We start from the raw sequence: 21917 nt of genomic DNA, 5'->3' as shown, positions 1-21917 counted from the left end.
CATTATCCCAGAACAAATAATGTTTTTAAATGACTATTCAACAAACATCTTGTCTTGACTAAGATAAAAGATTTAAACAAACCGTCCATACCTAAACCAAAGACTGACAGTAATAGCACTGCAGATGAGGAGGTAGACATAAAACAGATTTTAGAACAGAACTAATCCGGATTGGAAAAAATGGTTAATCTGGCACAGAGACACGAATAACTGTCAAGATAGATTCCTGAACAAAACACAAGGGTTCACAGTAACTAGGCCAGATCCAAGATATTCCCAGAGACAACATCCAGGGATAGTTACAACATACAGTGTAGGAAAACTATGCCTTGAGTGGCTACAGAAATCCACACTTCCAGAAATTAAACAACACTTAACTTTTCTTAAAGAAGGCGTTGATTTACGAGACTTCTTACTTGGACCTCGTAAACCACGTCAAAAACGTTTCATATACGCCGGTATGCACTCTGCTTACAATGAAGCATGGAAAATCACGCAAATGGAAACTGCAGAAAGAATACGAGAAATTGATTGTATTAATTTAGAGAAAGCTCTCTCTGTAGTGGACAATGGGTTAACGACTGTCCTCCAGAATTTATTCTTTGGACAGCATTATATCCTCTGCCATTGAATAGAGCAGGACTTGCTAATGTTACAACATGGCCAGTCTCAATTACGTTTTCTAATGATGCTAGGCTGGACATTACAAAATTTCCGTTCAGGCTACGTGCCGTGGCGTCTAATCAACACCACATCATTGTTTTCTGTCTTTAACCTTACAGATAAACAAATCTCTTTGGCACAAAGAGGAGCAGACTATACGGTGCCGAGCATAGAAAAATTGGAAAGATTATCATTAACTGTTTCCGAGAAGCCAGTCATGGAATGGATAATACATGGCACCATCACGATACCAGTGACGATTTTCCAGTTTCAGTATTGCTTAAAATACATACCAGCAGGCCTGTATGAAAGGTTGGGTGAAGAGTACATTAAGTCGACCGGGAATTTACCATACACACACAAATGTTGGAGTGGGGGAAAGGAGGCATTTCTTAGTGGAAAAAATTGTAAGAACTTGCTAAGCGGTACACTTTTGTGTCAAGGTATTAATTTACATGAAGCCTGCGAGGGTTCTTCAAATAACTTTTCTTGACCCCTGCACGGTTCTCCAGCGGCGGTGATAGACCCAGTTTATAGGCAGCTATCCAATGGTAGCTACATAATGTTGAGTGATCACAGCTGTTGTGGAATGATGCCAGGCATAGCCTATCTAGTTAGTGAAAGCCAGGGACACTTGTTGTATGCAAGTATTGTTTCCTAAAAGCAAGACAGACAGGGAGTCGCTGTTATGGCCTTCACTGAATATCATTTCTATACGAATAGATATGTAGTGAATGAGCCACTTTAGTGGTCTGATGATCTGTGATGACCCTCGATCATCACCATTGTGTACTGATTTTAGTGTGCTATGTTACTTTAGCCTTAATGTAGGATGGTCTTGCATTAGAATAATCTTGCCAAAGAATAGAAGGTATGGGATGTCAAGGTGCAGTGTTGTTGGTGATGGTGCACACATGTGCTCCATAGTGGATACTGAGAGATTAAGGGCATAGTGTTATTTGAGTTAGGTGAATTATGACTTTAGCCTATTGGCTTTGACGTGGTCTAATATCATTCTGCTTTCCAAGTAGTAGAGGCCTATGCTTGAGCAACTCCATATTCTAAACTGCAGCCACCTTCTGAGCCTCTGTAGGCCAGAGGTTATATTTGAGATTACATGTGTTGTTCACCGGCAGTGAACCAGAGCAGACCAGTTCTTATCAGGAGGAATGGGCCTTCTTCGCATTGGCATCATAACAAAATGCTTGGCCAGCTGCTGTTGGGTGCCTGGTGTGGAAAGGTACAGGAATCTTGTGAGAAAGGTAGGCGGGTTCTTCCAGAAGCTTCGATAGAGGATAGAGTTCTATATTAGAGAAAGGGGGTCGGAGAGAGGGAGAGATTCTGAGATTCAGAGATGCTGAGATGCTGGTCTGGTGATACATCACGGTGCAGACGTGCAGTCGTGTTTGTGCAACAGAGAGTCCTGACCCAGCCAGAGAGGGAAAGAGAGACGGACCCTTCTTCAGATGATAAGACGCCTAAGATTATGGTGAGGTGTTCCAGGTGTACTTATTGTATTCTAACTATGCTTTTATTTTCAAGCTCTATGTATATGTATGTGTTGATGATTGCTACTAATGTTTACTGTGATGTTAAGTTATTTCTTTATTTTGTCATCCTATTATCATGTAATAAAGAAACCCGAGAGCATATCATTTGTTTGTATTCCTTGTGAGGGAAGGTCGGGACCCTTTTTTACCAAGTACTTACAGAGGGATTGGCGATTCCCCTCTAATGGGTAATTGTTGATACAGGAGGGAAATCGGCTCCCATCAGGGATGTCTAAATTACATTGCTAGAGGAGCATGCGCTGTGTACCCTCTCGGATGGGGAGGTGTTGTGACTTGTTGTTTGCGAGCTCCTTGGCAATGGTTTTATATGTTGTCAGGGTTTATTCCTTTCTTGGGTAAGTATTGTGAAATGTGGTGTCTTTCTGGATCCTGAGAAAGGATGTGGTAAGTAATGGCCTGGTGACTGACAGAAGCACCAAAACATACAGAGAAGTAGGTCATTACAAGATACTTTAAGCAGAATGAAAGCCATTCTTTTGCAAAAAACTGTGCCTCTGACCTCGTCCAGAGAAACGTATGATCTGCAAGTCGCAAGGACTTCTGCGGAGATACATGCCCTATTATCAACGAACTGTCCAACACAGTTCACAGAAATGTTAAGTCGTATCTTAAACATGTCTGATAACAGTGGTATTGTACATGTATTTAAGGCTGTTTTTTCGGGACTGTTAGCACCCTTTGAAGCAGTCCTAGGCATTTTTCCAAATTTCTTGCCATCTGTGTTCGGCGGCCTGCCTCTTATTTTGGGACTCGTAGCAGGAATTCTATTTTTGTGTCTTCTGCTCCGCTATGGCAAGTCCAGTCGCCAACGATACCCAGACTACCATGGAGAACGCTCTTCTAGCCATGCGGTACCGTGACAGAATTACACAGATTCTTGGCTTGGCTCGTTTAAGAGATCTGAATACCACATGGTTTCTCTCGTTCAGACCAATCTGGCAAGATTGCATCTTACCTCTTCTACGATGCCTGCTTTGCGGAGAAGAATGCGTGCTGGACGTTTGTCTTACACTTCCATCAGCACTGCCAACGGATGTTGACGCTTTGCTAGGTTCGGTAACGGCTCGTGCATCGTGTTGCCCCCAACGGCTGCCAATCCTGATGACGGCATTCATAGAGATCTCACCAGCAAGCACAGCTAATGGTGAGGTACGTGGAACAACAGGCACACAGGTACCATCTGCTGCGAACATTGCTAATGCGAATGACTGACGGCGATGCTTCTCATCTGTGCTCAATTGATCTACTTAATGAAGTAGTTCCATTTTCACCTACTGTGGTAGACTATTTCTTTGCCAGCCTAGACGATTTGATGTTTTCTCTTGACACAGAGAATAACTTTTGAAATTTGCACACAGCGTTCCATGAACTCTGAAATTCGGCCTTCGTTTTTCAAAAACAAAGCTTCTAACTTTGGAACTCCATTTTTTCTACTATTTTTGATTTGTCTTTTTCCAAAATTGCATTTTTTTGGGCACTAAGCAATCTGCCTAAAGTAGAACTATTCATAGAGAACAAGAAGTCTTTGAATACTTCCTAGAGACAATATTTGACCTCGTCAAAAGCAAAACAGTATATTATTTCTGCTATGGGATGGTCTCCATTTTTCTTTCTGTAATAAGAGCCATTTCATAAATGTACATTTAGTTATTCATTTGGTTAGTATGAATACTTTAATGCTATATACTTCGTATGAAAACACTATTCTTAAATGCGTACAGTCACATGCTCATTTTTCGTGTGCAACCTTATCAAATGCATTTTGTGTATTTCGGGTGGATTGTAAACACATGCTTAAGATATGTTTTAGTGTTTATAATTTAGTAATGTTAAACATAATAAAGTGGAGTGGGTGTTGTATATGAATTTAGGACCCTAGTTTAATTTTCCCGATTCATGCCCATACATAGGTATAAATCAAACTATCCTTATATAGGCATAGAAATCATAACTAGACTTGGCCTATGCAGCCCAAATACGGCATGGCTACTTCCACTAGTTCCGAAAATCCACAACGATTTCTTGAAAAAACCCGCCTTCAGCAGTCAGGGACCTCCCCTTGCTTGAATATGGATTTATCCAAGAACTCATGGAGTTTTCAAAGAACTGAGTCTTTGATGACGTTATTATGACCAACCTTACGTCAAACTAGGCACCTTCAAGGTATAAATATGCCCACACTTGCCCAGACAAACACACGGTGGTTTGGAGCAGTTCGACTATCTACCTACACGACACAGCTCGCCGAAGGAAGCCGGCACTCCAGCAGACGCACTGAGAGAGACGCTGTCTTTTTCTCTTGCCGAGAAATCCGGCTCCAGTGTTTCCATGCTACCCTTGTGGGTTGTTGGGAAATAGAGTCCTTAGACAGAGATACCAGACCTCCTTCATTTTAAACCAAGGTACGGAGCTGATTAGACCCTTAGAGAATTCTTGGATAGATTCTTGGCAAAGAATACTGAAACTAAGCTACACCTCTCTTACTTCTTCCCTCGTACTAGACTTAGGTTAGGTACATCGGGGTAGGCGTATTTTAGAAGCACCAGTTGAGTACTTTTAGTCTTTATTTATTAATGTATGTATTCCATGTATTTTATGGCTTAGAAACCATATCATGCGTTTACAGTATTATTTTATAATACTCTTCGTACTGTACGCATAGTACTTTGCAACCAGTATTACGATTGTAGCAGTTCATTTCCTCTGCAAGAGAAAGAAGAGTGTTCAATAAATACTTTTTATTGAAAACACCCGTCTGTCTATTTCTCTGCACCTCTGGTGAAACGAAGCATGCCCGATTGACTGAGTGAAATATCTATCTATTGTTTCCGCGACTCTGGAGATACATTTCTTATTCTTGGGAAACAAAGTTGTCATGTTTATGCAGTTGTCAGAAACTAATCCCTTCTTGTTCATTCGAGAAAGTTTCTAGTGACCTCTGAGCTAGCTGGCACTCACAATTAAGTCCAATATATTTGATAGTAGACCTCAGGCCTACGTCAAATCTATAGTATATATTATTCCAATGCGCAGAGCCTATTGGGAATATAGGAACTACACTACAGGATAGGGAAGGGTCCAAGGGAATATAGGAACTACACTACAGGACAGGGAAGGGTCCAAGGGAAATAGTTTAAAGACCAACAAGGAAAGTATCCCCTACTAATATACAATTATAACACAAGAAATCCTCGGGTCTATACTTGTTTATTAATTAATTTATTTATTAATGATATTTATAGAGCGCGTACAATTACCCGTGGGCGTCTCGGCGCTAAAATGCATTGTTGTCTCACCATGATCAGGAAGTACGGAGATGGGAATTACTGATTGAATAACCACGTTTTCAGTTTTTTTCTGAACTGAAGAAGTGAAGGGCATGTTTTTATGTGACTTGGAAGAGTGTTCCAAAGTCTAGGGGCCGCAATTGAGAAGCGGCGATCACCCCAGGAAGCTGTTCGACTACGTTGAACCACTAGTTGGTTAAGTGAGGTGGATCGGAGGGTTCTCGATGGGTTGTAGGGAATCAGTTGATTTTTAAGGAAACGAGGTCCTTGATCCTGTAGTGTCTTGTAGACTGTGCATAAAGCTTTGAATTTTACCCTGTTGTGGATGGACAACCAGTGGTAGTTTTTCAAGGTGTCTGAGATAGGTGCAAATTTGGTTTTTTTTGACAGTACGCGAGCGGCCGCATTCTGCACGGTCTGTAGTTTTTTAGTAACTCTGCTCTGAGCATTGAGCAGCAGACCGTTGCAATAATCTAGTGATGTCAAAACTAGAGTGGTGACTAACGTTTTGGCTGCTGAATCTGGTAGATACGGTATAATTTTCCTTACCGTTCTAAGCTTGAAATGGGCGTTGGCTGCCACCTTATTTGCATGGGCCATAAAGTTAAGCTGGTCAGCGAAAGTAACACCTAGGTTTCTAACTTTGACCGTGGGGGAGGGAGGTGTACCTAAGGCCGATGGCCACCAAGCTGCAGACCAGACTGGTGAGAGATTACCAAAGATAACCACCTCCGTTTTATCGGAATAAGCTTCAGGCAATTCCTTGCCATCCACTCGCCGATAGTGATCATCCCAGTTTTGAATCTCTCTGCCACCCTCTGTCCATCACCCTTTATTGCCAGCACCAGCTGGGTGTCGTCAGCGTATGAGGTTAGGCTCATCCCATGTGCTTTGATGACCCTAGCAAGGTCCGACACGTATATATTAAATAGTGTCGGACTTAGGGATGAGCCTTGGGGAACCCCACACGGTAACGACAGGTCAGCCGACTGGAAGGGGCCCAGTGTAACCGCCTGGGTTCTATTGGCCAGAAAGGAGGCAAGTAAGTCCCTGGCAGTGAGCTGAATGCCCATCCTCTCGACACGGTTGACCAAGATCTTGTGGTCAACCGTGTCGAAAGCTGCTGAGAGATCCAAGAGAACTAACAAAGCAGTTCCTCCTTGATCGCGGATGACTCTTATGTCATCAGCTGCTTTTATGAGAGCGGTTTCTGTGCCATGATTTTTGCGGAAACCGAACTGCGTATCATCCAGCAAATTGTGTTTTTCTATGTAGGCTGATAGCTGCTGATTCATAGCCTTTTCTAGAACCTTGGCTAAGAAGGGGAGGCTCGCTATAGGGCGGTAGTTTTTTAATTCGCCTTTATCTGAGCCCGGCTTTTTGAGCAGGGGTTTGATCAACGTGTTTTTTAATGAATCAGGGTAAATTCCAGATGTCAATACTGTATTACAGACAGCGGTAATGATGGGGATAACTGTGTCTGGTACAGTAGCGAGCACGGAAGTCGGGCATGGATCCAGAGCTGAGCCAGCTTTAATCGATGCACACAAGAATGCATCAAAACCAATGTGCATCAAAAGATTTGAAGGATTGGAGTCTCATAAAATGTCCCATATAGACAGGGGGACAATCCCGTTCAGGATGAAAACCCTCATCCACCATAGGTGGCATGCTTCATCATATGGGTTTCTCCTCCCAGTGGGAGACCTAGTTCCACTGAGGGCTACAACTCCCTTACTGGTAAGAGCTCTTTTGATACACATTGGTTTTGATGCATTCTTGTGTGCAAGTTGAGACCAGAGGATTTCTTGTCTAGGTAACCACCCACGGTGTAATATGTTTTGGGTGCCATCTCTGTATAAGGAGAAATCAAAACTGAATTTCCTCATAGTAACTTCCAGAGATGTATAAAGTAATAATAAAAAATGTACTCAAATTGTTAATTTCTGAACCTCTATTCATTTGTGATAGCAAGAATGACTAAATTGATAGCATAAGTATAAGGCAACAATATCTCAATCGGATTCAATTGGGCAACAGATATACTTGTATGTACGATACAATACAATAGATCTGGACAAGGAAAGAGACTCACAAGTTTAGATTTTTGAACGTGCATATACCATTTTATAATTGGAAAGAAATATATGCAAAAACAATTAGGGAAAATAACAAAGTAATAAATAGCACTTGTGGCAAGTAATGCGGTGGCAACCCAAGGGGGCTTTGTGCACTACGTGATAGTGAGACCAACAGAGGCGGCGCAAGTGACATAAGAGTGAAAAACAGCGAATCTGCGAGGACAAGAAAACACAATATATACAGATTGTAGGTTCCTCCTTGATAAATGGATTATGGTGATTAGTTTTGGAACCAAAGTCAGTAGTGCGCCATGAGTTGCACTGCAGTGTGGGTCGACGGTGTTTCGATCCTATTGATTTAGGATCTTCATCAGGACCAGGTTGCCAAATAAAAGAAAAGGTACGATTACGTCCAGAAACGGAGCCCCCATTCTGGGGGGAAGAATCCCATGGAGGTAGTAGTGATTCAGGAGAGTGGGGAGCAGGAAGCGGCATGAACGAAGCCCCGTTCAGGCCGTAGGGGAGAGGAACACAGTTCCAACGCTTCGTGAGTGCTATCGGATGAATGGACCATGGTATGTAGGGTAGCCCCGTATGACGTACGGCGGTCACTGAGCAGTCCCGTTTAGGTGGACCGAGGATCATGAAGGAGCCGTCAGGAGCGGTCATACGATCTGATTAGTAGATCTGTGATCAGTTGCGAGAACGCCGTCGACCCACACTGCAGCGCAACTCATGGCGCACTTCTGACTTTGGTTCCAAAACTAATCACCATAATCCATTTACCAAGGAGGAACCTACAATCTGTATATATATTGTGTTTTATTTTTCTGTCCGATTCGCTGTTTTTCACCCTTATGTCACTTGCGCCGGCCGCCACTGTTTGTCTTACTATCACGTAGTGCACAAAGCACCCTTGGGTTGCCACCGCATTACTTGCCACAAGTGCTGTTTATTACTTTATGTTATTTTCCCTAATTGTTTTTGCCTATATTTCTTTCCAAATTTATGATGCTATGTGCGCGTTCGAAAATCTAAACTTGTGAGCCTCTCTTTCCTTGTCCAGATCTATTGTAATGTATCGTACATACAAGTATATCTGTTGCCCAATTGATTCCGATTGAGATATTGTTGCCTTATACTTATGTACACCCAGATCTCAATCTGGTCTACGGGTTTACTCCTGTTTTTTTTCGCCTAAATTGATAGCATGGCAGTCCGAACAATGTCTTTTTGAGGTACTTTGCTACTAAAAAATATAGGAGTGTACATAACTGAAGGCTCCTAATTTTAACAAAAGCTGGCCTACCTGTCAAATAATTTAGTGGGAGTCATGTCTTTCCTAACAAAGTGTTAACAATTCCACATCTGTTCAGTTGCCAGGTTTCCCTTTTTTAAAATCTTTACTAGAAGGTAATATTTTTGGGTACCAAAAGATCAGCTATATCTTACAGACCCCGGGACGCAGGTCAGACTGCACATGAGGAAAGAAGACATGGTATCCATTAAGCTGTGTATGTGATTAGCTCCAAGAAGAGTGTTATTGGCGTTTGCACACTGCTATCTAAATAGATCCTCCCATCAGATGATGTGAAAGTTTGACTGTTAGTGGGGATGAATAATTGAAAATATCAATAATGTGGCTATAGTTTATATAAGACCTAGATGTCTAGATACCCCCATGTGTCGGATTAGGTGAATGAAAAAATTCAAAGAGCGTCAGGTCCTGAAGAAGATGGCAGACAGTATACATGTTCCACAAAAACATGTGTGGACCATTTTTCTGAACAAACTGTTCATGACATATCAATGGAAGGTTAAAGTAGAATGCTCTCCTTTCTGGTTTGTTCAAGATTTTTTGTTCTGGGACTTTCAGTTTCATATGGAAACACCTGGGCTTTCGAAATACTTCTAGGTCTGGTGCGGAGTCTAACAACTGACTCAGTACACTATCTAATCCCTTCTGTTAACATGACACCATATTTTCCCATAGAATACATATAAGCAGCGGAGAGAACTATCATCTTTATCAGGATGATCCACCTGATCAATGACGGTGTCAGTTTCAGCTGAAACTAAACAGAACTGTGCCTCCTCTCAATGATCCTAGACAATAAACGCTTCAGGGTCTCGTTCTGAGTGCACAATTTGTATCCCCAAGTACTTCAACATCTTACCCGATCACCACACACCCAAAATATGACAGGTGCGTTCCACCAATTTCACCCAGTTCCCCAAAGGAAAAATCTGTATTTCGTCCATTTAGTCTTCAGATCCCACAAAGTCCCAAATGTCTACTAATTTAAGTAACTATGGTACCATTCTCTCAGGTTTGGACACATATGCCATGTTTCATCAGCATGAAGTGATACGGTACATGTAGTGCTTCCAACCATAACTCTCTGTGGGTACAATTACATTTTGGGCCTACATGCTATTACGTCAACAGCTAATGCAAACAGCAGAGGCGATGGTGGAATCCTCTTCTTGTTCCTCATCAATACTCCCAGCTGTCTGTGATCAGACCATTAGTTCTCTCTCTGGCCAAAACCTGGGCGTTGTACAATCAACCTTCATCCAGAAATTGGGGAACACGTGTAGCTCTAAAGAGCGGAAAATAAAAGTCCTATCCTTAAGAGTCAAAGATTTCCTCTTTATCAAGGGATAGGATGACATAATCCTTGGTGCTTTCCTCCAGCCAATATTGACTATGGGTCACCTGAGCAGATTGTTCTTCTTCGTAGTATTAAACCAGATTGGATTGGTCCTGGTAGACTATCAACTGTAATGTTTGCATTTACAGTCCTCAATGGATCCTCTTATAAGGGCATACAGGACATCTTCTGTTTTGACCAGATACGTGCCAATAAACAGATCCACTACTCCACATTCCCCCCTGCATCTTTCCCAACAACCGCATAGTGTGTACCTTACCCACCACAAGACATAACAAACATTAAAAGCACTAGTCACGATCCACCAGCCAACACAACACTCAATCAGTCCTCATTAGCATCACATTGACAAGCACCAGCAGGAAGCACTCTTAATTCTACCGACTTGTTAATGCCATTACTCAGATAACTTTAACAAGCTGCTGACCTATGATCTTATCACCACCCCTGGCCTTGAGGTACTCATAACAGAAATCTGGCAGTGACATACCACCACCAACCACCCAGATGACCCTGTCGCACAAAATTACAATACCCAACATATTGTGAAGCAATTGTAGCCCTCCATCAAACATTGCGGCTGTGCAGATACTAATAACCTGATCTCAGCCATACCACACTGCCTTACACTACAATTCCTAGTACAATCAACAACTTAAAGGACAATACAGACAGTATTCAACACCACATATAAAGCAAACTCAAGCCTGTCATTGCCTCAACCATTTCACCTAGCAACAATCCTAAATGACCAACCTTCCACACCTAATTTATTATTTGTATTTATTTATTTCATGTGTAAAGCGCTCTATCACCTGACGGCATCCTGGCGCTGAGAAACTTGGAGTACATGGCAAGAAACAGACAGTAGAGGGCAGCTAATACAAACAGTACCACAACTAGACTTTCGGAAACAACAGGGTTTTTAGCCTTCTTCTAAAAGGAAAGGGGTCACTGATATGTCTTAATTCCAAAGGCAATCCGTTCCAGAGCCTGGCTGCAGCAACCGTAAAGGTTCTACCACTGGCTCTGACTTTCCTGAACCTGGCTATGTTAACTAATCAGGCTGAGGCGGAACAAAGGTTTCTAGCCGACACATACCACTCAAATTTCCTCTGCAACACAACCGGGCCCATAATGAGGGAGCAGACCAGATGACGACCAGTATCCATCAATACGCAGAAGATGGTCAACTCTGGTTGGTGTCCTTGCTAAAAGTCACCTTCAGAAAGACTATGGAGAATATTGCCTTCATCTACACCTGAGTGATTAGAGCACACATTAAGGTGAGTTGCAGAAGATATCATTTATTCTCATTGCCAAGCCAGCAAACAACTGCAAGTACAGAAAGGACTCAAAAAGATGAACCACAACAGATTCATACCACAACTCGTCACCAGCAGTGAGTCACAACTTTTACATGGACATTAATCCCAGCTTCAAAACACATCACCAACAAGATGAAAAAATCTTGGCTCTACAGAGTTAAGCCATTTCGCACAGATGACAGCTACTGGGCAGCCATCCAGACAGTAGTAAAGTCTCACCAGACAGAGGAAAGGTTCACTCACCAGCAGCTCACCTGGCCCCATTGATTACGACCGTTGGTGCAGCAGCACAATGGCAAAGGTCTTCGGAACTTTGACATAGAGCCAACACTCAGACATCCACAAGCTCTCTCTTCCAGTGAAAATGTCCTTCAAGATCTGGTGCATAATCAATTGAGCTGCACAAAATGTCTCCCCATCTTACCTAGCACCCAAGATCAAAACGTCTGGAGGACTACAAAAGGCACAAAGCAAAAACATCACAAAATTCACGACTACAAAATGAGGGAAAGACAAGGTCAGGTGCTAGCTGGCCTCCACCATCTAAGCACCCATGGTTTGCAAAACTGTTCACTGATTAAATCCACCAAGCACAATCGTAAATCTTCAGGAAAAAAACTCAAAAACTGCTCTTTAGAACAACACCATGTTGCAAAACTCCCCAACCACCAAGACACCGAAAAAGCTCCAGCACACGTTGCTGCCACTGTGTCACTCCAGCTTATATGTATCCCTAGCACCCTTTCCCTTTGGAAATGAACTCACTATTACATCACAGGGCTTTGTTGCTTTATACCTACCTCTGTGCTATATAAACCACATGATCATCCCTGTTTTATGTGCAGTGCAATGTAGCTTTGTGAAGCTACACCATATTCAAACAATTAATGAAGAAAAAGATAAAATACAAAGTTGTCTACTGTGATATTGTACTACTCTAAATGTTCTTCTCAAGACCTCAGCTTTCTTAGTGTATTCATCTACAGCAGAAGTCCATCCCCACAGTACCAGGAATTTGCATAGAATAATAGATTTCCCATTAGATAATGCACAAATCCAAAACAGGCAGATACTAGAGTGGAACACTGAGGATAGAAAGGTTTCCTACCAAGACGGAACAAGAAAAAACATTCATAAAATTTGCCTTAAAAGAAATAACGTACAGAAACAAATTTCCATATGCCACAGATCGAGTGCTTTATGACAAAGATATTAATTAGATTTAGATACTTATAGCTGAGCTGACTGAAGATACAAGAGTGAGTTCTTGTTTATTTATTTATTTATGCTCTTGTATAGCGCAGGACTCGACCCCCGGAGGGGTATCTCCGCGCTCGTGCTTCTACTAGATATAGCCCAATCAAAATGTTTACGCTGAAAAATAACTGAACTTTTCTTTTAGGATGTGAAGAATAGATGGATTTTTTAAGGACTTCCTAAAAGACTGAAGGTTAGTGATTTGTTTCAGAGTGGGAGGGAGTGAGTTCCAGAGAGTAGGGCCTTTGTAAAAGAGGGCTCGACCTCTTTGTCTAGCTCTCTTGACTCTGGGAACCTCTAGTAGCTGCTGACTACTGGAACACAGAAGCGTCCTGGGCAGTAGAGGTTAAATTTTTCGGTCAGATATTTGGGGCCAGTGCCAAACAAGCACCTATGTATAGTGCAACAGATCTTAAATTTGACACGTTGCCTAATCGGCAGCCAGTGGAGTTTGGTCAGAAGGGGACGTGATGGAGTCCTGGGTTGGGCATTTAGAACAAGTCTCGCTGCAGCATTTTGCACCACTTGTAATCTGTTTAGTTGTTTCTCATTGGCCGAGATGTACAGGCCATTACAATAATCAAGTCTACTGATGACTAGGGTCTGAACCAGTGTCTTCCTGTAGTTGTCAGGTAGGAATGCGAAAACTCGACGTAAGAGTCCGATGACACGGAAGAAATAGAGTTGAACTAACCTAATCCTCCTGGGAAAAAAATTATTTATTCCTATAAAATTCAATCCTAAAGTAGAAATAGTGTCCTAAACAAATTTGCAGATGGGCATTCTTAGTAAGTTCCACCTGGAAAACACAAGGATTACCTCCAGTAAAGAATGTGAGGTTCTGCTCAGCGCCCCCCATGGCCCCCCCTAACAGTGAGTCAATGAGCCGTACAGAAAGATGGTTATCCTTCAACAAAAACAGCCAGAGTAAAATGTGTCTCCTATTTTTCCCATTTTGCCCTTGGAATCATACGGATTATACTTGCCCTTGCAGTGTAGTATACACACTGGTAGGTATTGTACTTTATGTTTGCATGATCTTTTTGTCAGAATTCAGAAAAAGCACAACCTTCAGTGATTCAACATCAATCACAAATAAATGAATTTTGTGGTGCCCCTACATGTGTACAGGATGAGAAACTGCTCGTACGTTTACAGATGGAGAGGGATACGTTTTTATTCTTAGCAGTGGGTTTAGAGACACCTAGTAGCACGAACAAGGCTATTAGTCATATAGCAGAAGGTTCCTGGGCAATTTTGATTTTACTACGAGGATGATAGGTTGCCCAGTTTTGATTTTAGTTAGCCACGTTGCCCTACTTTCACTTGCTTAGGCCGTGGTCCAGTTTTCCTCATTGGCTTGCCCTTATCCTAGTCCTTTTGCACCCTCACTCGGTGCTTCTGTGGCTCACCTCCATCTGTTCACTGTGTCCATCAGTTTAGTGAAAGGGTTAAACTTCTCACTCTAAACTGTGATCATTGCACCATCAACACTAAAAGGCACATATATTCATAGTACCTGTAATTGGTCTTGAATAAGACATTCGTAGTTATACAGAAGTGAATTCTGTGCATGCCACTCTTGAAAAGAAACTCCAGTCAATTAAGTCATTACCACATAATTAGCAAATGACTTTGAATTTAATTTGGAATATTTAAAGACTACAATTACAGACTAAACATTTCTACAAAACATTAAACACACAGCACAAGAAAATAATGTTTTCCCTTTAGATAATGTTCTACATCACCCTTAAAGAGGTCAATCAATCCAGGGGCTGGTATATCCCTATTAGTCGGCGAGTACAACTAATCGGTTTTCTGACTGGTGAACATTTGCTTTATTTTCAGTGAAGAGATTAAACTATTTCCGTAGAACAACACAGTAGTTTCTAATGACTATGTGACAAGATGTACAATTCTACACCAACTCAAGCAGGTGATGTGCCATCACACATTGAAGATATCAATCTATTTCATTAATTTCGAATAATAAAAGTGTAAAACAGGTGGTAAGTACCTTTTCTCTTCTTGGTCTGAGAAGCTTCTGTAGGGAGGGGCCCAACCCAGCGCTCTTCTGTATCTTCCTCTTTGGAGGGAGGCTGTGACGTCAGCTCCTCTTTTTTCCCATTGCCTCCGTCGCCATAACTTTCTTCCTTGGAAGAGGGTGAGGAAGATAGATCTTTCTTCCTTACTCTGCCTCGCTTAGCTGAAGTTTGGGACAGCAGTTCCATCTCCTCGTTCTCTTTGCCTCCACTTCCCATACTATCCTCCTTAGAAGGTGGGGACAGCAGACAGTCCCCTTTCATTTCTTGGTTTCCACCATTACTGTCCTTTGAGGAGGTCCAAGATCCCAGCAACTCTCGCCTCTGTTCTCGCTCTCTAATACCGCCATCCTCTGTGGATGACAGACAGGACACCAGCAGCTCCATATTTCTCGCTCTGCTTCCATCGCCTTCCTCCTCTAATGGTGCTGATGCCAGAAGCAGAGCCCCCATTGTCTCTCTCTCTTGGTCTAACCTTTCCCCCTCATCATCAAAGGGGAGTGTAGAGAGTGGATCTTTTATCTTTTCTGCGCTTTCAACACTTTTCTGTGGGTGCTGCTCTCTTATCCTCTCCTTGCCTATGTCAGTGGTGCTCTTTGCACGGCTACCACCACCAGACAGCCTGGCCTCTATTTCCTTCTCCACTATGGATGCATATTTCACCTCACCTCCATCTCCCAGTGGCACTCTCTCCCGTTCATCCATTAAAAATCCAGGCTTCACTTGTACCTCTTCCTGCTGTGCTCTTTTCTTCTCAGCCTTTCCAGGTAATTGCTCTCTCTCTTCTTCTCCATACCCCTCCAGCTGTCTATTCCTCTCCATCAGTGGTACATGTTTTGCCTCTCCTTCACAACCCACTTCCAGCTCTGTTTTCTTTTCATCGCGCCATGGTCCAGGCTTCATTTCTGCTCTAACATGTACCTCTGCTTGGCTACTCCTCGCTACAAAATCAATAGTCTGTTTTTCCTCTCCTTCGCTGTCTATTTCAGCCTCTATTTTCCTCCCTTCGCTGCCAGTTACAGGCCCAACTTCTGCTAACATATCCTCTGCTGAGAACTTTTCTCTCCTCCTGTCTCTACTATGTAATGAAAGCATTCCATCATCACCACTTGCCTCAGCCTTTTCTTTAGTCCCTTCCTTCTCCCTAGTGCATATTATTCCCTCTCCACTATTATCCACCTGCATTTTATCCCGGTCTACCTCCATGTAGATATATTTGAACTCAGTACTGTCTTCTTTAGTTTCTTCTTTTTCCCTGCTAGCATCATCATTTTTCTCTCCAATTTCCTCACTGTGCTCCTTAACTGACCTCTCTGACTTTCTTTCCTTCTCCGCTGCACTTCCTTGAATCCTTTCAGTATTATGATGCTGCGCTTCTGACTTTGTTCTACTTCGTTCCATCTCCATGACACTTAAGAAGTTCTCTACTTCATCCTCTTGCTCTTTTTTCTTGGCCACTTGCCTGCAGCTTCCAAGTTTGATCTCTATGTCTTCACCATCCTTCTCCAACACCCGTCTCTGTTGGCCATCACTCCTAGGTTTGTTCTCTCCACCATCTTCCCTTTCCCAATCCTTGCCCCTTTCCTTCTCACTATCACTCCAATGCTTTGAACCTCCTGCGCGAAGTTCCTCTTCTTCCCTTCTCTTCTGCTTCTTCCTGCTGCTCCTGTGCTTTCTTTGTCCACCATCATCATGCTCCCTCTTCCTTTCCTTTTTCCTGCTTGACTTTGGCTCTTCTGCACCACCACCACCTTCCTCATCCTCCTCCTCCTCTCTCCTCCTATGTCTCTCCCTGCTTTCCCAATGTTTTCTTTCACTACCAGTCTCCTGTTCATGCTGCTCCCTCTTGCGGTCTTTCCTACTGCGCTCATGCCTCCATTCAACTTCACCAACACTTTCAGTATGTTGCTCCGTGCCCTGGCCACTCCAGTATAACATTTCTTCTGGAATATCAGCACCTTCAACATGTGTCTCCATCTCTTGGCTGCAACCCCACTGCTCTCTGTCTAGGCCCTCATTCTCTCCTATACACTCACCCCAGTGGGGCATCTCTCCCTCCGCCTGCTGCTTCTCTCTCCTCCTCTCCCTGCTCCTGTTTCTCCTTTCTCCACCAGCATTGTGGCCATCTGCCTCTTCCTCCTCTTCCTCCCAGGACTTCTCTCGCCTCCTCTTTTTTCTGCTGCTCCCATACTTTCTTTCGCCACCAGCCTCGTCCTCCTGCTTATCTCTCCTCTCCCTACCTCTGTGTTTCCTTTCTCGGCCACCATCTTCCTTCTCTTCCCTCTTTTTCTCCTTCTTTCTACTACTCCAGTGCTTAATTTCAGTAGATTTTCTCCCATCTTCTCCCTCCAACTCCTTATTTTCGTCAGCTGTTCTACCAATCCAACGGCCCTGTTGTCTTTTTCCATCCTCCTCTTCGGTCTTCCCAGAATCCCACATCTTCAGCCCACTGCCACCATCTTCATCATCTTCGAATGTTCTTTCCTTCTCCCTGCCTCTATGTTTTCTCTCTTCGTAGTCCCCTTTATCTTCCTCATACATTCTCTGCCGCCGCTTCTTATCAGCTCTGGTATCATACTCCTCTTCGTCCTCTACAGCTATCTCCTTAGCCTTTCCACCATTATCTGCTTCATCCTCAAATGACCTTTCCATCTCCCTCCTACTCTGCTTCCTCTCTTTATTATCCAAATGTTCATCCTCATGCGCTTTCTGGCGTTTGTGCTTCATTTCTGATCTTGTAACGTAGTCTTCTTCCTCTTTCTTGACCGCAGCCTTTAACTCTCTACCACAAACCTCCACTTCGGTGAATGTCATTTCCATCTCTCTACTGCTGTGTTTTCTTTGTTCTTGGGCCCCTTGCTCATCTTCGGGCAACCTATGCCATTGGTGTTTGATCTCAGCACTTGCATCAAACTCTGCTTCTTTGTTCCCAGTCCTCGCCTTTATGTCTGTATCACATAGGTTCTCCTCCAGTGTCTTTCCCTTCTCCCTACTTCTGCGTTTACTATCTTTCTGAAACTCTCTTTGCTCATGCACTATGATCTCGTCATTTATCTCTGCTTCTAAACTACCCGATCCTGCCTTCAACTCCTTAAAATCTATTTCTCTAGCATCCTGATGCTCTCTCCTCTCCTTCGTGCTGCGCACCTTCTCCTCTGAAGATCCTGTTGGTTCGTGTACTCTCTTCCTCCGTTGAAGAACCTCTTCTCCAGAACCTTTCTCCTCAGTATCCATATTCTCATTCATATAAGGTGCCACGTCAACAAACTCCTCTCTCTGCACGACTTTCTCTTGGTTATCCCACTGCTTTACCTCTTCCTGAAGCCTTAGTGTACCAACATCCGTGTCCTGATGCTGCCCATATGCGTCTTGCAACGCCTTTAAGCCCTCAAACTGCACCTTCACAGGTCCCTGGACCAACATCTCTGTAACATCACCTTGCTGTCCCACAAACGCTTGCAAAACCCCATCTACATGATGCATGTGCTGCCCAACAGGTTCTGGTGACACCACCTCTCCATCCTCTTTATACTGCCCAACAGGGTCCTGCAATCCTCCTTCTCCGCCCTCCTTACTGTGCTCCACAGGCTCCTGTAGTGCTATCCTATGGTTCTCTGCACACTGCTCCATCATCTCCTCTAATGGCCGCTGACTTACTGTGCCCTCTTCAGAATTGCAAACTATGCTCTCCTCTTGATGTCCCACAGGATTTTCTGGCTCTTTAGCGTGATCTCTTTCATGCTGTCCCATGGTTTGTTCGGGTGTCATCTCACTGATCTCCTCATGCAGCCTCATTGACTCTTCCAAGCTCTCATACCTATCATGGCCATGTTGGTCCATGGACACCTCTGATACCTTGTCTCTGCTCTCTTCATGGTGCCTCATAGGCCCCTCTGACCCCCTCTCTGTGTCCGAGCCTGCCTGCCCAATGAGTTCCTCCAATATAACCTCTCTGTTCTTCTCATGCTGCACCAGTTGCTTCTCTGATCCCTTTTCTGTATCCTCCTCTCTGTACCCTGCATGCTCTGTTGAAAACCCCTCTCTGCTCACATCCTGCAATCTCACTGAATGCTCCGACTTCTCTTCTATGGATTTGTTGTGCTGTTTCATTGCATCCACTGGCACACTCTCTCTACTATCCCCCAGCTGGCTCGCTGGCTTTTCTGATTTGCTCTCATCATGGGACTCCAGTGATGCCACCGACCCGCTTTCTCTACCATATTCAGGCTGGCCCATGAGCTGCTCTGACCCCCCACTTTTATCAACATGATGTGCAAGATGTTCTGCAGGTACATTCTCACCACTCTCCCCGAGCTGTGCCACTGCATTTCCTGACGTCTCTCTAGCTGCCCCCTGAAGTGACACATTATCCTGCAATGCTAGATCTATGCTCTCAAGTTTCCCTACTGGCTCATGTGATCCCCCCAACTCTCTAACATCCACCTGTAGTAACACAGGCTTCTCCAGACATATATCCGTATTATCATCCTTGTGTCCTGAAGGCCCCTGTGAGGACTTCTCGGCAACCTCCATTTGAGAGACCTCAAGCTTCTGCATCCCAGCTTCCTGGCCCACAGGTTCATGCAACAATCCATGCTGTCCAACAGCCTCCTCCGAACTCACAACTCTGCTTTCTGTCTTTTGCAACATGAGCCCATCTGACCTTACTTTACCCTCTGTTTGCTGTAAGACGGGCTCCTTCGATATACAGTCTCTGGTCTCCCCCTGCGAGACTTTGTCTCTGTCCCCATCTCCTGGGTGCGTGGTTGGTTCATGTAATCCTGTATCGATGGCTCTAGCTTGTTGACCCCACGGCTCTGTTAACATTCCTTCTCTGCCTTCGGCCTGCTGCTGGCCCCAAGGCTCTGCTAAACTTCCTCTGCCCTCTGCCTGCTGTCCCCAGATCTCAGTTGCTCTCTTGCTGTCTTCATCCTGTTGCCCCCAATGAGCCGTAGACCCCTTGTCTCTGTCGCTGTCCTGCTGGTTCCTAGACTCCTGTACTACTTTATCTTTGGGAAGCTCTTGCTGCCCCCAGACGTCATGCGATCCCCTCTCACTGCCATCCCACTGCTGCCCCCAAGGCTCATGAGCTCGTCTATCTCTGCCATCTCCCTGGTGCCCCCAAGGTTTTTGTGATCCCCTCCCTCTGCCTTCCTCAAACTGACGCCAGGGCTCCTGCGGCCCTCTGTTCTGTCCCTGCTGCGCCCAAGGCACTCGACCTCCCCTTCCTCTACCTTCTCCCTGATGCCCCCAGGGTACACGTGGTCCCCTCCCTCTACCTTCACCCTGATTCCTACGGGGTGAATGTGATCCTCTCTCTCTACCCTCCCTCTGATGGCCCCACTGCTCACGTGACCCCCTTCCTCTACCCTCTCCTTGATTGCCCCAAGGCACACTGGAGCCCCTTTCTCTACTATCTCCATGCTGCTTCCATGGTTTTTGCGGTCCTTGGTCTCTGCCCTCCCACTGCTGTCCCCAGGGTTCGCGAGGGCCCCTCCCTCTGCCGTGCCTGTCTTGCCCCCGTGACTCTCGTGCTGGCCTGTCCTGTCCATGCTGCCCCCATTGCTCCTGGGAGGCCCTCCATCTGCCATCTTCCTGTTGCCGCCATGGTTCCTGGGGTGTCCAACCTTGCTGCTCCTGTGAGACCACGTTCTGTCCCTGTTGGCCCCAGGGTTCCTGCGCTGCCCATGTCTGCTGCTCCTGGAATGGCCGGTTCTCTACATGCTGTCCCCAAGACTCCTGGGATAGGCTATGTCCAGGCTGTCCTGGCCCACTACTGTCTGGCTGCTGGCCAGGAGGCATCGTTGCTCCCCTTCCTGCCCCAGGCGGGGCCCAGGGCTCTGCTGATCCCCTTCCCATTCCAGGTGGCGGCCACTGCTCTGCTGATCCTCTTCCCACCCCGGGCGGCACCCATTGTTCTGCTGACCCCCTTCCAATCCCAGGAGGAACCCATGGCTCTGCTGTTCCTCTGCCCACCCCAGGTGGGACCCAGTGCTCTGCTACACCCCTACCCGCCCCTGGGGGGACCCACGGCTCTGCTGCTCCCCTTCCGGCCCCAGGCGGGGCCCATGGCTCTGCGCCTCCAATACCAAGACCTGGCGGTGCCCAATGCCCTGCTGCTCCTCTGCCGTCCCCAGGCGGTACCCAGGGTTCTGCTACTATTCTGTTCGCTCCTGGTGGCAGCCATGGCTCGCCTGAAACTCTGTTAACACCAGGTGGGAGCCAGGGATCTGCTGGACCCTTACCAACTGCTGGAGGCACCCATGGTTCCGTTGCTCCTCTGCCAACACCAGGCGGAACCCATGGTTCAGATACTCCCCTACCCACCCCAGGAGGGACCCACTGTTCAGCTGCCCCCCTCCCCACCGCCGGCTGTACCCAAGTCTCTGCTGCTCCCCTGCTGACCCCAGGAGGAGCCCAGGGCTCTGCGGCTGCACTATTAACTGCAGCGGGGACCCATGTCTCTGCTGCTGCCCTGCTTTCTCCAGGGTTGATCCAGGGTTCTGATCCTGCCCCAGATGGGATCCAAGGCTCAACAATTCCCCTACCTACTCCAGGTGCAACCCAGGGCTCCGTTGCTACTGGGATCCAAGGTTGCTGGGGTGTCCTGTTATCCCCCTGCGGGCCCCACTGTTCTTGAGATGCCATATTCTGTCCCTGAGGCCCCCATGGTTCTTGGGGTGGCTTGGTTTCCATTTGCTGCCCCCATTGCTCAGAGGGTGCCCTTCCCTGTATATGCTGGTCTAAGGGTACCCGGTTCTCTCCTTGCTGGCTGTGGGGCTCTGCTTCCCCTCTGACCTCGCTTGGCTCCCGCCCGCTGTCTGTGCTGCTAAACGCGTTTTCTCCGCTACCAGGCTCGGGAGGCGGCGGGGGTGGTGGTGGGGGTGCCGGTACCGGAGGATCGTCTCGTTCCCTCGCTCGGCTGTCATCCCAGCGGGTCTTCCTCTGCCTGGATCCGCCGGACGCCATGCTCACCACTGCGTCACCGCGGCCGGCCGCCAGACACTGAC

At 45.5% G+C, this 21917-nt stretch overlaps 1 protein-coding gene across 1 annotated transcript in view; it reads right to left on the bottom strand.

Moving 5' to 3' along the window:
- The window catches only part of PPWD1 (peptidylprolyl isomerase domain and WD repeat containing 1), a 399690-nt gene extending 377787 nt beyond the window's left edge, over nucleotides 1-21903 (bottom strand). The window contains exon 1 of the mRNA XM_086960692.1: nucleotides 14883-21903. Coding sequence (XP_086816818.1) covers nucleotides 14883-21876 — 6994 coding nt within the window. The 5' untranslated portion in view covers nucleotides 21877-21903. The remainder of the gene's footprint in view (nucleotides 1-14882) is intronic.
- Nucleotides 21904-21917: the final 14 nt, after the last annotated feature.

The sequence above is a fragment of the Lissotriton vulgaris genome, chromosome 3_1, assembly GCF_964263255.1.
Source record: "Lissotriton vulgaris chromosome 3_1, aLisVul1.2, whole genome shotgun sequence".
NCBI classification, from domain to species: Eukaryota; Metazoa; Chordata; class Amphibia; order Caudata; family Salamandridae; genus Lissotriton; species Lissotriton vulgaris.
The sequence above is the reverse complement of the archived record's forward strand: the minus strand, read 5'-3'. Positions and strand labels throughout refer to the sequence as shown.